Here is a 15,092-nt window from a genome sequence, read left to right as displayed (position 1 = left end):
TGGGGTGACCAGACGTTCAGGAGTTCCCCGGACAGTCCCATTTCAGAGGACTGTCCCAGTGCCCCAACGCTTTCTTTCATTTTTAAAGGTACATGTCCCGTTTTTTATATATATATACACATTTAAAAGACTTGTATGTGTCATATATTTGTGTGTGTGGACATATAATTACAAGGCTACATAAATAATTGGACAGGCCAGATATAGAAGTAAGGCTGAAGGCTTCAGTCCTACCTTTTAAGTGTATCCTGTCCCTGTTTTGTTTCTCAAAATCTGGTCACCCTAATCTTAGAGTCCAACCGGACACCCAAGATCTCCCAACCAAAATGACACTACTCTACCCAATGATATACAATAGTGTGCAAACAGAAAAATATTGAGTACTAGGTTCCTTCCTTTGTAATAAATGTCCTTTACCTCTTTGCCTCTAAACAGGCTTTCTGAAATTAAAGAAACCCTTATTACAAAACAAAAAAATACAGTAACATAAGTAACATTTTTGAAAGCTTAAGATTTGCTTCCACAGTATTCTTACTGATATTCGGTTATATGAATGAATGAATGAAATAGGTTTTATCATGCGCAAACTTTGCCCAATGGGCGTCAAGGCGCCTAAATCAAATAATTCAGCTCGCAAATCAAAACCAGCATTCTCTCATTGGTAGGCTTTGGTAAAACACCACGTCTTAAGGGCCTTTTTGAACAAATCAATTGAGGGTAGGGTTTTGACCTCAATTGGAAGAGAATTCCAGAGCTTGGGAGCGGCGACAGAAAAAGCTCTCGCTCCCCATCTGGCTAGCCTTGTACGGGGCACTACCAGTTGAAATAGCCCTGCAGATCAAAGAGATCTAGTTGGAATATAGCGGGTAAGCAGAGACCCAAGTGCATCATCCGTGCCAGCCGCAAGAGCTCTATATGTAAGACATAAAATCTTAAAAGAGATTCTATGCTGAACAGGGAGCCAATGAAGATCTCTCCTAGCAGTCGTGGCTGAAGATGCTAAGGGAAGGGCCAGAACAAAACGCGCTGCAGCATTCGGCACAATTTGCAGTCGATGGATAAGGCCCTTGTTGGACTCCACATACAGGGAGTTGCAATAATCGAGCCTGGAGCCGACAAGGGCAACTGCAATCTGCTTGCGAGCCTGGAGGGAAAGATAGTTACGGATCCTATTTAGAATCCTGATAACACCCAAGCATGTGGCCACGGTCCTATTTACTTGGAGAGTCATAGAGAGTGAGGTGTCAAAGACCACGCCGAGATTTCTTGCTGATTGGGAGGGAGTGGGGCAGATGCCAAGAGATGAAGGCCACCACTCGCTTGACCAAACATCTTGGTCTTTCCCAAAGATCAAGACCTCCGTCTTGTCCCTGTTTAGCTTTAGGGGATTGATGATCATCCATTCTGCCACATGCTGCATGCATGACCTAAAGCTAATGGCGGATGTATGGACAGAGGAATGAGTCAGTGACACCATGATCTGGGTGTCGTCGGCGTAGGACACCACCTCCATCCCCTGCGATCTTACTAGTCTAGCAAGGGGGGCCACATATATGTTAAACAGGGTTATATCTGGTTGTGGGAGATGGGTAACTTGCTTCTCCTGATCAAGTAGTTTAATAAATTGTCAGTTTATTTTTTGGCACTTTCAATAAAATGTTTTCAATGTAATTTAACACCCCATTAAGTTTCCTTGAGGTTGGTATTTATGAATTTTGATTTACATCTTGCATCAGCATCACCTAAATGAAAATGATACTTAAATTAGTTTATATGCAGTGTTACCCTGGAGTAAAGCAAGAAAAGGACAGTCAGAATGTCATTCTGCTATGTTTGTGCTTTGCCTCATAAATAACAAAACTACTAAAGAGGGAACAAGAATATTAAATTGAAAGCATTACATGACAATCTTAATATGAGAACAGGAATAGAATTTCTTGTAAATGATTGTGCCTTAATTGGATCTGGCATTAAATGTTAGATGTTATTTTCTCAGCTACAGTAAACATGATTTCGGAAATAAAAAGTACTAGCCTAGTTTTATATGTTGTAATTTTTTTAACTTTAGAGATTTACACATAACATATTATCTTTCAAATATGCAAATAGATACTTAACAGCCATAGATTGTACACAGTATCAGCCAGCATTTTTTTTAATGAGACAAATATAAGATTTTGTGCATTGGGACATCTTTTAGTAAGATTTGCTGCCAAGTCAAGGGACATGTTTTCAATTGTCTTACTAGGAATGAACCTGAGAATGATGTAGGTAGCAAACAATCTAGGGAAGATGAACCAAAGTAAGCTGATGACCTGATTTACAGTTTGTCAGACAGTTAGCTCTGTAACTAGCAAGACAGATATCCCTCCCTCTGTATTACAAGTGCCACAGGATATAAAATACTTGTAGTAAAGGAGCGGGATATCTATCACATTTGTGATGGAGTAACCCATCTACCAATCTCCATATCAGTCCCTTATTATGAATCTTATACTACTGTATTAGGGTGGCGTGCTGGTCTTTTTCATGAGATCAGAACCATAATAATCTTCATCTGCAATACAAATAAACTTGCCAATGTATAGTTGTAGGAATTATGTTAACATTCAGGAGATGCTAATATAGATAAAAAACAGATCCCTTGATGATTTAGCAATTTGCGCCATTAGAAGGCAGCAAGTAATTATGTAAACCTGTGTAAAAACTGAAGATCAGTTTAGTATATTGTAAGGTGAGAAGGATATTATGTGTGTACTGTGCATCATACATGTGTCTTGTATCTACTTAAAGGTAGACCCATGGGGTGATGAGTGTAGTGAGGATAAAAACACCTCCATTATTCTTAAAATAGATCATTTTAAAATTGATTTTCAATTCGATCAGTAGCCAATGGAGCACTTTCAGGGTAGGTTTTATGTGGTCTTGTTTCCAAAGATTTTAACATAGTTTCACTGCCTTGTTCAGCATTCTTTGCATCCTGTAGTGTCATTTCTTTATTGGGAGGCCCAGTGAAGACCATGGTACAGTGGTCAAACCAAAATATATGATCACCAGGGATCTCATTACCTCCACGCAATCAAGGGGTTCATACATAATTTGATGAGCTAGCATGTGTCCAATGTAAGAGAATGAAAGTATCATGTTTAATGTTGTAAAATAAAACATCAACTTTTGTGGTGTAGTTTGGGGCTATCACAGCAGCCTACATTATATATCATTCAGCACTTTCCTGCATATGTACGTAGGATAGCTAACACATTTTGTTATTTAAATTAAAGTAAGAAGGTATTGCTTACTAGACATACCTTGCATTATATCTTCTTATCCAATTTCCATCTCTACAGCAAGTATTTGTTCTTAGCAAAAGATCTTTATTTTAAAAATGTATTTATTTTTCATTAACAAGCCCTCCATTATTGGCACCACACTTTCAAAATGTCTTTTTTACCTAGCGTGTCACAGGGTTCATTTTTCCAAGAACATATATCCAAGCCAGTCACTAAGATGGCATGGTCATGCCGCCTGCCATTCTTTCCCATGAGTGCGGACTGCCACTGGCAAAAATTGTTGAGCGATTGGTCGGCATGATGGTTGATATTGAGTCCCACCTGTAAAGGGAAAAAGTTTCAAAGTATCAAATTCTGCAGACTGATTGTTTTCAATTAATGAAATATAGCAATCTTTGAACATCACACACTGTGAGATAAGAACGTTGACTGGAGTTATAGAATTCTGCAGCATTGGTGTTTTATGCATCATTATTGATTCATCACACAAGATACTTAACTTGCAGATTTCCACAAAAAAAGGTTTCCAGCTCAAATGGATCAGAAATTATCAATCATAATATGCACTTTCTTTTTGCATAATTTTGTCAAAACTACCAGATACTTTGGCCCTCTATTACCACATAAATAGAGTGGCCATGGTCTATATTTCATGCCTGCTACTTAGAATGTCATGATAAAGTGATCATCAAAATTAAGAAGAAGAAAGCTCAGTTTTACAAGTCCACAAAACATAAGCTAAATTTTTATTATAGAGAGAGGTCCAAACCACCCCTTCAAAAGGTTAGTAACTCTTTCAATATACATTATATGTGCATAATCAGGAATGTGTGCACTACTTACTGGTTCCTGTTCCAGAAGTAAAAGGCTCACAACTATAACACTGATGTCTGTTCCGATGGTACCATCCTTAAATAAACTGGAAACCTAAATATGAATTTAGAGGCAAAGGGAGTTATCAGTTATGACTCAAAAATGTGAACACATTGCTGGGGAAAGAACACTGGGGCACAGATGCAGACACTGGGTTCAGGACATTGGGACATCCATATAAAGTTAGTGAATAATACATGGCAAATTCAACTTCTATACAAGGAAAAGGGGCACTTACCGTGATACAAAGTAAGGGCACTCCAAAATTAAGATGGATTCTGACCAAGGACACATAGACATACTCATGAGCCCTGTGACAAGGGAATATACTTTAAGAAGAACATCTCCATATCCTTCAGAACCTCCATTACACTTTTTCAATTTGGGAAAGCTGAAGACGCTCATGTTTAAAGAGCATCATCTCATGACACATCAAATAGTGTATCTCTGTCAGAACCCTGAACCTCCTCCCTTAGATTCCGTCTCTGATTGTAGTTATACCGTTAATCATGTTTATCACTTTGCTGTGTGTATATATTTATACATATATATATATATATATATATATATATATATATACATATATATATATATATATATAATATATATATATATATATATATATATATATAAATATATATATATATATGTATAAATATATACACACAGCAAAGTGATAAACATGATTAACGGTATAACTACAATCAGAGACGGAATCTAAGGGAGGAGGTTCAGGGTTCTGACAGAGATACACTATTTGATGTGTCATGAGATGATGCTCTTTAAACATGAGCGTCTTCAGCTTTCCCAAATTGAAAAAGGGGGGTCCCAAAACGTGTTTTTAACATTGAGTTTTCCATCGGGCGGTTGGACTCACTTTTAGCTCGAACGGCTGAATGGATTTCCACAAAACTTGGCAAAATTGTAGGGACTGGTAGCCTGATGTGCCTTTGCTATGTCTCAAGATATATGCTCCAGTGGGTTTTACGAAAATTAACTTTGAAAAATATATATTGGGCTACATTGGGCTATATATATGTTAGAGCCCAAATGTAGCCCAATGTAGCCCAATGTAGCCCAATGTAGCCCAAAGATGGCCACCAGAGACAAAAAAAAACAAATGAAGCCCAAATATCAGCCATATGTAGCCCAACTATAGCCCAGTGACAGAATGTCCCAGAGTGTTCTAAAGAACAACTAGAGCGCTAATAGTCTTACTTATGACAAAAGTATGGCACACCTGAAGTCATGTTGATTGGAATAAAGTGTTAACACTTAAAACATTTAATTTGCAAAGGAACAAAATGAGGGGTTTCATTTTGCCATAGAAATGTTATATCTATATATATATATATTCACAGAAAAAACCATAGGTTATAGTGGATATATAGTTAGGAATTTGCATTTACAAAACCTTGAAAATTCAATGAAAAAACCATTGGTTTTAGGCCATATATAGTTAGGGATTTGCATTTACAAAACCTTATTTTACTCGCATAAAACCATTGAAATTCCATATATAGTTATAAGCGCTAACTATATATCGCGCACCCGCAATCCACTGCTGATGATGTCACATATTACATCATTCATGACATGGTTAGTGACATCACTGATGACATCACTGATGACATCTCAAATGACATCACTGATGACATCACTGATGACAACATCCAGTGACTGTATGTTTCTGTAAAGTTAAAACATGTTTTACATATTGAAGAATGAGTGCATGTATAAGTGTCTGGATGAAGGATTTACTAGGTGCATGACTGACTGATTGAGTGAGTGATTAAATGTGTCTCACTGAGTGCATGGGTTAGTGACTCATTATATCTGTTGTTCTACAAACTGCTGCATATGTTGATCAGTAGCTATATGAGTAACTGTATGGGTTATTGATTGGTTGTCCAAGTATTTGTATGGGAAACTGAGTGTGTGTGTATGGGTGGCTGGGAGGTGTGTGACTCTGTACATAGATGTGTGAGTAGTTGATTCACTATATGTATAGATTCAAAACTGCATGTGGAAACAGCTGTATGGGCGGTTGACTGTGCATGAGTGTATTAGTGAGTGAATGGATATCTCAGTGCTACATGTCAAATTAAGTACATATGTAAAACACAGTACATGTGAGAGTTGACATCTATAAATAACAGTGCATAAGAGCTAGTGAATGTGTGAGTGGCTGTATGGATCATTGTGAACATGTATCAGAGATTGTATAAGAGAGTAAAGTAAATATGTGTTAGTATATGTTTGAATAAGTAAGGTGTGTATAACTGTATAGTTGAGAAAATGGAGGTGTGATTGATTTTTGGCATAACTGACTAGGTGTGTGAGTAACTCCATGGATGAGTGACTGTCTGTTTACACTGATTGTATCTAAGGTTATATTAGAGTCTGAAGAGGTTCATGGTATTATCACATGAATGATATCATCAGTGATGTGATCAGTCATGTCAAATGAGATGTTATCAGTGATGTCATCAGTGATGTCATTTGAGATGTCATCAGTGATGTCATCAGTGATGTCACTAACCATGTCATGAATGATGTAATATGTGACATCATCAGCAGTGGATTGCGGGTGCGCAATATATAGTTAGCGCTTATAACTATATATGGAATTTCAATGGTTTTATGCGAGTAAAATAAGGTTTTGTAAATGCAAATCCCTAACTATATATGGCCTAAAACCAATGGTTTTTTCATTGAATTTTCAAGGTTTTGTAAATGCAAATTCCTAACTATATATCCACTATAACCTATGGTTTTTTCTGTGAATTTCATTGGTTTTTTAATAGCAAATATGAAAAGCTTTAAAATGTCAAGTACGTGATAGATAAAAACATTTTCGTATTTATGCACGCTGATGTGCTTTGAATGCTGCACCCCCCCCCTCCCCTCTTTTGTCTTAGTAGTACTCTCTCTTTGCAGATACTGAAGGGTAGTTAACGCAGGCCTTTACCCCCGTTGTAATCCGTTGTGCCTGCTTGTCTCTCCATTTGATTGATTGTTGTCCAAGCATTTACTGTTTTAGAATTGGTTCTCTTTGGATCATTCTCTATTTACAAACAAGCACAAAGTCGCAATACTCTGTTTAGTCTTTGCAGATAGTGAAAAATCGTGTAAAAAAATAAAAGTAATCGAGCAAAATCAGTAGGCCACTAATTGGATCTCTTTTAGACCTCGCTAAAATAGAAATATTAGGAACAACCCTTCATGAGAAATACGAAAATAGTGAGATGAACTGAGCTCCACACCATGAGGGCTGCAAGACAGCTCGGCTCCATCACCCATCCCGCACAAAATAACGACAAACCCTATGCAAATATTAAAAATATAGACAACACACAAGCAAAGAAACAGGGTAAAACATTTTATTAAAAAACTATTTACATAACGTTGGTTTATAAGATGATGTCAGTAGTGGACCGATGTGTGAATAGGTCGAAAGCAGCACAAGGCTCCAAGATCCGGATGGCAAGCTCCTGGATGTTGGGTGCCATAGTTCAGAGTTCTGAGTTTGAGCCTTTTTCAATGCCTGTGCTTTGTTGAATCAAAATGGCGGCTTGACACAAAGCTGACACAAGCGTTGCTACTGATGCTATGCAGACCAAAACTGGTTTTCAGTTTGTACATTTTTCTAGATTTTTCAATCCAAGTTTGGTTGACTTTGTAGAACGATGGCTTCAAATTTTCAACATACGGTGTGGTGGCGCTGACTGGGAGGGGGCGCTTCGCTCCTGCCCCCTCCCCAAGTAAGATTTTCATACGTGAAAGTACGTTAATGGTTTTGGTCCCTGAGTTGCTTCGATGTCACTGCCATTCTCAAATGGCATAAGTTCTGGATGTTGGGTGCCATAGTTAAGAGTTCTGAGCAGCGCTTGTAACACTGTCTGAAGCTTATTTCCACCTACTGCAGCTTCACTATTCTCAAAGTAAGTGAGTGTCGTTTGTGGACCTGACTGCATTAGAAAACAATGTGATAAGTTACCTTCCTAAACAGCTTGACGGAGGCCCCTGAGGGGCGGTGTGATGGCCATGGACTCGGAGAAGACGCTTGGCTCCGACACCCTCCCCAAGTCTTATAGCACTGGTGTAGCCTGAGATCGCCCCCGACATAGGCGGCCGGCTCCCGGGGTCCGGCGGAACTTTTTGCCTTTTGATGACTCTTCAATTCTGAACCTTGTCCCATCCAGCTGAGTTGCGCCCACTCTTGCGGCTACAGCGTCTTGCCCACCATCCAGCTGAATTGCGCCCACTCTTGCGGTGCAGCGATAGGCGGCTGCCACAGGACTCTCAAAATGGCGGCCGGCTCTTCGGTTTTTGGCCTGGTCCACTAAAATGGCCCTGGGACACCTTTGAACTCGGACGCTTCCCTGATAGGGCTTGGGTCCCATTCTCGAAAAGCGTCCCCTCAGCCGTGAAGATTCTACAAAAGTCTTGGGGGCCTCCGACTCCCGCAGGCTTCTGGTGGGGAGCGGCTGCCATGATTGCTCATGGAATGGCCACGACGGAGCTACGAGATGGTAGTGGTCTCATGCTGACGCCAGCTTTAGTCTGAAACATCGAGAAACACTGTAGACTACCAATTCGATCAGTTCCGGTAGCGCCCCAACATGACCCGGAAGAGAAGAACTTGCCCTCCCCTCTTTGACTGATGGTTCTTGTGCCTGTCCCCTCTGTTGTCATTTAACAGAACTTTTTGGACTGCTGAAAGGGGTTGTCTTCCGAACGCTGGTTGGTGGAGACATTTTGACTATATTCTTGACCTACGTTGTCGCGTAATGCGTTATATGACACGCCGCGTTACCACACCCGGAAGTGATCCGAGGCGCGGCGCGCAGCGCGTAACGTAAGCATAACAGGTCATGTGACTTGTTAATAAAACCTTTCATTGGTTCATTTTACTTTTGTTAATTTAATGATGAAAAGCTTGGTCATATGACCTAAAAATTACGCTTTTTATTGTTTTCGAACAATATTTTTTTTTCAAACATATGTTATAATATTCCAGGCTAATGTACTTTCCCGGAAAATTTACAACTGTCTTGTAAGTAAAATATATTCCTTTTTCGAGAAAAAGGGCGTTTCTTCCTTCCATGACGGAGCCGTTGAGTAAAAGAGATTCGGCCTGCTGTCTTAGTCGCCGATACGCCTGATTATCAGATTCTTATCGATCACTTTATATTGCAGACATGAAAAACACAACTGCCCTTAAGCATTTATCTTTACTGCGTTCCTACATATTATACCTTTTCTCCGTCATGTAATTGGACTGCTTTATTTCACTTGCCTTTACTGATTCGAAAACAGTGACTAAAAGTAAAAACTTTACCAATGTAAATACTACTACCGTGTTTTGTTTTAAAAACCTTTATTGTGAAAATGTCAGTATACAAATACGGGCCTATAACCACGTGGGCCGGCCACGGAGCAAACTGAAATCGTATATGATGAGGAGACATTTACACTGTAGAAGAACGTAACGAGCGGGCCATTAGGTTGCAAGAACAAAGGTGTCTAACAGTTGCGGAATCGGTGGACGTACATTTTGTAATTAAAATACGACAGGGCCACTTACAATAACATTTTCTAGATATACATTTGCGGGCAAGGAGTTACGAGTCCCATTTATACCGGCGCCATTTTGGGCGAGGCCGGGCAGGTCCAAGATATAGTCAAAATGTCTCCACCAAACATCGGCCAGACCAGCACCCCTTTCGGCCCTTTATGCTACAAGATGGTGTCTTCCATTCAGAAAATATTGTTGGCAGCATTTTGAAAGGAAACAGAAACAGCCGTTCTCCTAGTGAGTTTCACATTGTTACATTTAGGAAGAATGTTGAAGAGTAGTATGTGGAAAATCTGAAGCCATTTTTCTACAAACTCTCAATCAGACTTGGATGGAAAAAAAAACCTGAAGAATGTACAAACTGAAAACCAATTTTTGTCTGTATAGCATCAACAGTAACGCTTGAGTCAGCTTTGTGTCAAGCCGCCATTTTCATTCAATCAATAGCGTCCCCCTGCACACATTCAGGGACCTGGTCGTGTCTTCAGATGAAACGGATTGTAGGAAAAGAAGCAGAAAGGAAAAGGAAAAAAGTTCCGCCGGACCTCAGGAGCCGGCCGCCTATGTCATGTGCCACCTTTGGCCACACCAGGGCAATAGTGAAGCTGCAGCAGGTGCAAATAAGCTTCAGACAGTCTTACAAGCACTGCTCAGAACTCTCAACTGAGGCACTCAACATCCAGGACTTGCCATTCGGATCTTGGCGCCTTGTGCTGGTTCCGACCTATTCACACATCGGTCCACTACTGACATCACCTCATAAGCCAACGGGGCACCCCACGCCGACTTTCGGCGCAGCATTGTAGGATGGCCACACCAGTGCGGCAACTTGCTGGACACAACATCGGGGCCATCCAGATCTCGGCGCGTTCGACTCACTGTACCGCAAGAGTGACCGCAACTCAGCTGGACACGCCATCTTTCGGCGCAGCATTGTAGGATGGCCACACCAGTGCGGCAATTTGCTGGACACCACCTCGGTGCCATCCGGATCTCGGCGCGTTCGAGTCACTGTACCGCAACAGTGACCGCAACTCAGCTGGACACGCCGTCTTTCGGCGCAGCATTGTAGGATGGCCACACCAGTGCGGCAATTTGCTGGACACCACCTCGGTGCCATCCGGATCTCGGCGCGTTCGAGTCACTGTACCGCAAGAGCGGGAGAAACTCAGCTGGACACGCCGTCTTTCGGCGCAGCATTGTAGGATAGCCACACCAGTGCAGCAACTTGCTGGACACCACCTCGGTGCCATCCGGATCTCGGCGCGTTGTGCTGCCTTCGGCCTATTCGCACATCGGTCCGCTACTGACGCCGCCTCACGTGCCAACGGATTTTCTACGCTTTTTGTAGCCCTATGCCGCATAACAGGTCATGTGACTTGTTTATAAAACTTTTCATTGGTTCATTTTACTTTTGGTTTCCTAAAGATGGAAGGCTTGGTCATATGACCTAAAAATAACACTTTTCATTGGTTTAGAACATTTTTTTTCCCCAAACGATGAAAGCCCCACCTTGTTTCTGGATCATTCAGACTGAAGCTGGCGTCAGCATGAGAGCACCACCATCTCGTGGCTCCGTCGTGGTCATTCCGCGAGCAATCATGGCAGCCGCTCCCCACCGGAAGCCTGCGGGAGTCGGGGGCCCCCAAGACTTTTGTAGAATCTTCACGGCTGAGGGGACGCTTTTCGAGAATGGAGCCCAAGCCCTAGCAGGCAAGCGTCCGAGTTCCAAGGTGTCCCAGGGCCATTTCAGTGGACCAGGCCCAAAACCGAGGAGCCGTCCGCCATTTTAAGAGCCATGTGGCAGCCGCCTATCGCTGCACTGCAAGAGTGGGAGCAACTGAACAACATGGTGAGCGAGACGCTGTAGCCGCAAGAGCGGGCGCAACTCAGCTAGATGGCCGCCACCTGGGGAGGCCCGTTCACGCCGCCTCCCCCACGCCCCCCCCCCCCCCCCCGGGGCGCCGCACGCCAATTTTCGGAGCAGCATTGTAGGATACCAAAACCAGTGCGGCAGTTTACTGGACATCACCTGGGTGCCTGTCGTACATGTTGTGTCAGCCATGGGACACTGGACACAGTCCCATCAACATCTCAACGCGTTCTGCTGCCTTGGGACTATTCGCACAACAGACCGCTACTGACGAGGCCTCCCCCCGCACCACCCGGGACGCCCCACGCTGTTTTTCTGTGCTGCATTGTAGGATCCCAAAACCAGTGCGGCACCCAGGCGACATCACCTGGGTGCCGTCCAGAACTCTGCACGTTGTGCTGCCTTGGGACTATTCGCACAAAAGACAGCTTCTAACCATTGTTGCTTTTTGAGTTGAAAAATGTTTAAATGTTTTTAGTTTTTGTTCCGTTCATTATAGTTAAAAGTTAATAAAGTTTTATAATCTTACTTTGTCGGAGTGTTATCTATTTTTTTAAAAACGGGTGAATAGGGCCTTGAATCGGGTTATTGTCATGTGTGGGCTTTGGAAGTGTGCTGCTGCAGGATCGGACATTTCAAACTCAAATGCACGTTCTTTTTCTTACCTTTCCGAAGCATGGAGCGCAATAGCAGGCAGAGAAAGGGTGATGCAAGTGTTGAACACTGCCTGGCCTGGCAAGTTGCTGGCAGTGCCCCCCCCCCCCGCCCGCTCCTGAAAGAGGACACACACACACCGCCGCCCCGAGTACTTCACAAATCTTTAAAAGACCATGCGCTTGTTCATGAGGCTTAAATGGTTTATCACCTCTTCTAGAACCCCTGCATCGACCCTCTGACGTTTCCTGGAAAAATTACCATGTAACACAATACCAAGCCCTGTCAGCTGAAACCCCCAAGGAATCGTGGGGCATATTATCAAGGGGGTTTATCTCCGCTTTTTTGGCTTTAAAAGCCATGAAAGCGGAGATAAAATTATCTCCCTATTACCAAGCTGTCGCTAACACCAGTTAGTGACAGCTAAAAGGAGATAGCGACCATCTTGGGCCCCGCTTTGCATGTCAGTGATACTTATCACTAATGACATGCAAAGTGGCGTGCCAAGATGTTAGCGACTGCAAACAGTCCCTAACATCGCTATCTCCTATTACCAACTTTTGGAGATATTCACGCTAAGCGCGAATATCTCCAAAATCTAACACCTGCCCTGAGCAGTTCTTAGCCATGTTATCCAATGGGAGGTGGATAACATGGCTAAGAGCATTTGCTCGATAATACATGAATATCGCTGACTTTTCTGCGATAATAGCAAGGTTTATCTGCGATAAAAATCGCCGATGTGCGGCGATAATTTTTGTCTCTAAACAAGTTAGAGACAAAAATTATCGCTAGTTGTTCGTAATATGCCCCCGGGTTTTTGCTTGCAGAAATCGGGAGGCGGGAGACTAGCACTGAAATCAGTAGTCACACGCCTGAATCGGGAGGGTTGGCATGTCTGAATTCTCTACAGCTGGGGCCATAAACTACATCCGCAGGGGTAGGTGATAGCCTGGGACCAGCCTGGCATCTAAAATGGCTGCCGTGCACGACAAAATTGTGGCATTGGAAAAAAGGCAAGATGGCGCAGCCGCTGGAAGAGATGTATCAACATATATCAGCCTCCTCAGCCACCCTCAGGAAACATAGGGGATTAGGATACGTCTCCCGCACCCCCTTATACCTAGTAATTTAATTAACAAAGCACAAAATGGCGAATTCCCGTTTCGCTACCAGTTCGCGGCCCGTGAAGCGCTTCTACCGTGAAAAATCTTTTTTTTTTTCTTTTCCCCACGGGACCCTTTAATAACCCCAACAACATTCCTAGGGGGTCAAGAGGGGTATACCTTGCCCCCTTTCATTAAATTCCCCCTTCGTTTTTCACCTCTTCTTCTCTCTCGATCCTACCGAGAGACAAGATGGCGGCCGCTCCGGACTGTTTAGAATGTTGACAGACACCGGAGAGCCAATCAGCTTTCTGCGCGCAAAGTTCCGAAACGCGAAAAGTAAGCGGACCGGATCGCTGCCCAGAGCGCTGTTACAGATATATATCTTGATTTAAACGTTAATTTCTCAAAATCCACTGAAGCACATATATTGAGACCTAGCAAAGGCACATCGGGCTAACAGTCCCTACAATTTTGCCAAGTTTCGTGCAAATCCATTCAGCCGTTCGAGCTAAAAGTGAGTCCAACCGCCCTATGGAAATTAACATGGGAAAAACGCGTTTTGGGACCCCCCTTTTTTCTCGGCCCCCCCTTGACGAAACCCCCCCAAATTTTCGGGGCTGCTCAGAAACAAAATGTGCCATTTTCCTGAAAATTTCAGCCGATTCCGTCCACAAACGCTAAAGTTATTAGACATAGAATTTTCAGAAATCCCATAGAGAAAAAATCCTAACTATATATACCTACTGGCGACCGCCAGTAGGTAATATATATATATAGATATATATATATATATTACCTACTGGCGGTCGCCAGTAGGTATATATAGTTAGGATTTTTTTGAATAGGGATTTCTGAAAATTTGATGTTGAATAACTTTGGCGTTGATGTACGGAATTGGCTGAAATTTTCAGGAAAATGGCACATTTTGTTTCTGAGCGTGCCCTGAAAGTTTGGGGGAGTTTCGTCAAGCGGGGGGCGAGAAAAAAGGGGGGTCCCAAAACGTGTTTTTAACATTGAGTTTTCCATAGGGCGGTTGGACTCACTTTTAGCTCGAACGGCTGAATGGATTTCTATGAAACTTGGCAAAATTGTAGAGACTGTTTGCCCGATGTGCCTTTGCTAGGTCTCAAGATATGTGCTCCAGTGGATTTTGAGAAATTAACGTTCAAAATAATATATATATCTGTGACAGCGTCCCGGTTAGCGCCCCGGTTCGCGTACCAGACGCGTAACGGAACGCGTGCCTGTCGTACATGTTGTGTCAGCCATGGGACACTGGACACAGTCCCATCAACATCTCAACGCGTTCTGCTGCCTTGGGACTATTCGCACAACAGACCGCTACTGACGAGGCCTCCCCCCGCACCACCCGGGACGCCCCACGCTGTTTTTCTGTGCTGCATTGTAGGATCCCAAAACCAGTGCGGCACCCAGGCGACATCACCTGGGTGCCGTCCAGAACTCTGCACGTTGTGCTGCCTTGGGACTATTCGCACAAAAGACAGCTTCTAACCATTGTTGCTTTTTGAGTTGAAAAATGTTTAAATGTTTTTAGTTTTTGTTCCGTTCATTATAGTTAAAAGTTAATAAAGTTTTATAATCTTACTTTGTCGGAGTGTTATCTATTTTTTTAAAAACGGGTGAATAGGGCCTTGAATCGGGTTATTGTCATGTGTGGGCTTTGGAAGTGTGCTGCTGCAGGATCGGACATT

At 42.7% G+C, this 15,092-nt stretch overlaps 1 protein-coding gene across 1 annotated transcript in view; it reads right to left on the bottom strand.

Annotated features, from left to right (window-relative positions):
- ADAMTS18 (ADAM metallopeptidase with thrombospondin type 1 motif 18) overlaps positions 1–15,092 on the bottom strand; it is a 340,132-nt gene that overhangs the window by 178,822 nt on the left and 146,218 nt on the right. The window contains exons 6-7 of the mRNA XM_086947715.1: positions 4,134–4,217; positions 3,452–3,611 (exon numbers count right to left, since the gene is read on the bottom strand). Of these exons, the coding sequence (XP_086803841.1) occupies positions 3,452–3,611; positions 4,134–4,217 (244 nt within the window). The remainder of the gene's footprint in view (positions 1–3,451; positions 3,612–4,133; positions 4,218–15,092) is intronic.

Source organism: Lissotriton vulgaris, chromosome 12, assembly GCF_964263255.1.
Source record: "Lissotriton vulgaris chromosome 12, aLisVul1.2, whole genome shotgun sequence".
Taxonomy (NCBI): Eukaryota; Metazoa; Chordata; class Amphibia; order Caudata; family Salamandridae; genus Lissotriton; species Lissotriton vulgaris.
The sequence above is the reverse complement of the archived record's forward strand: the minus strand, read 5'-3'. Positions and strand labels throughout refer to the sequence as shown.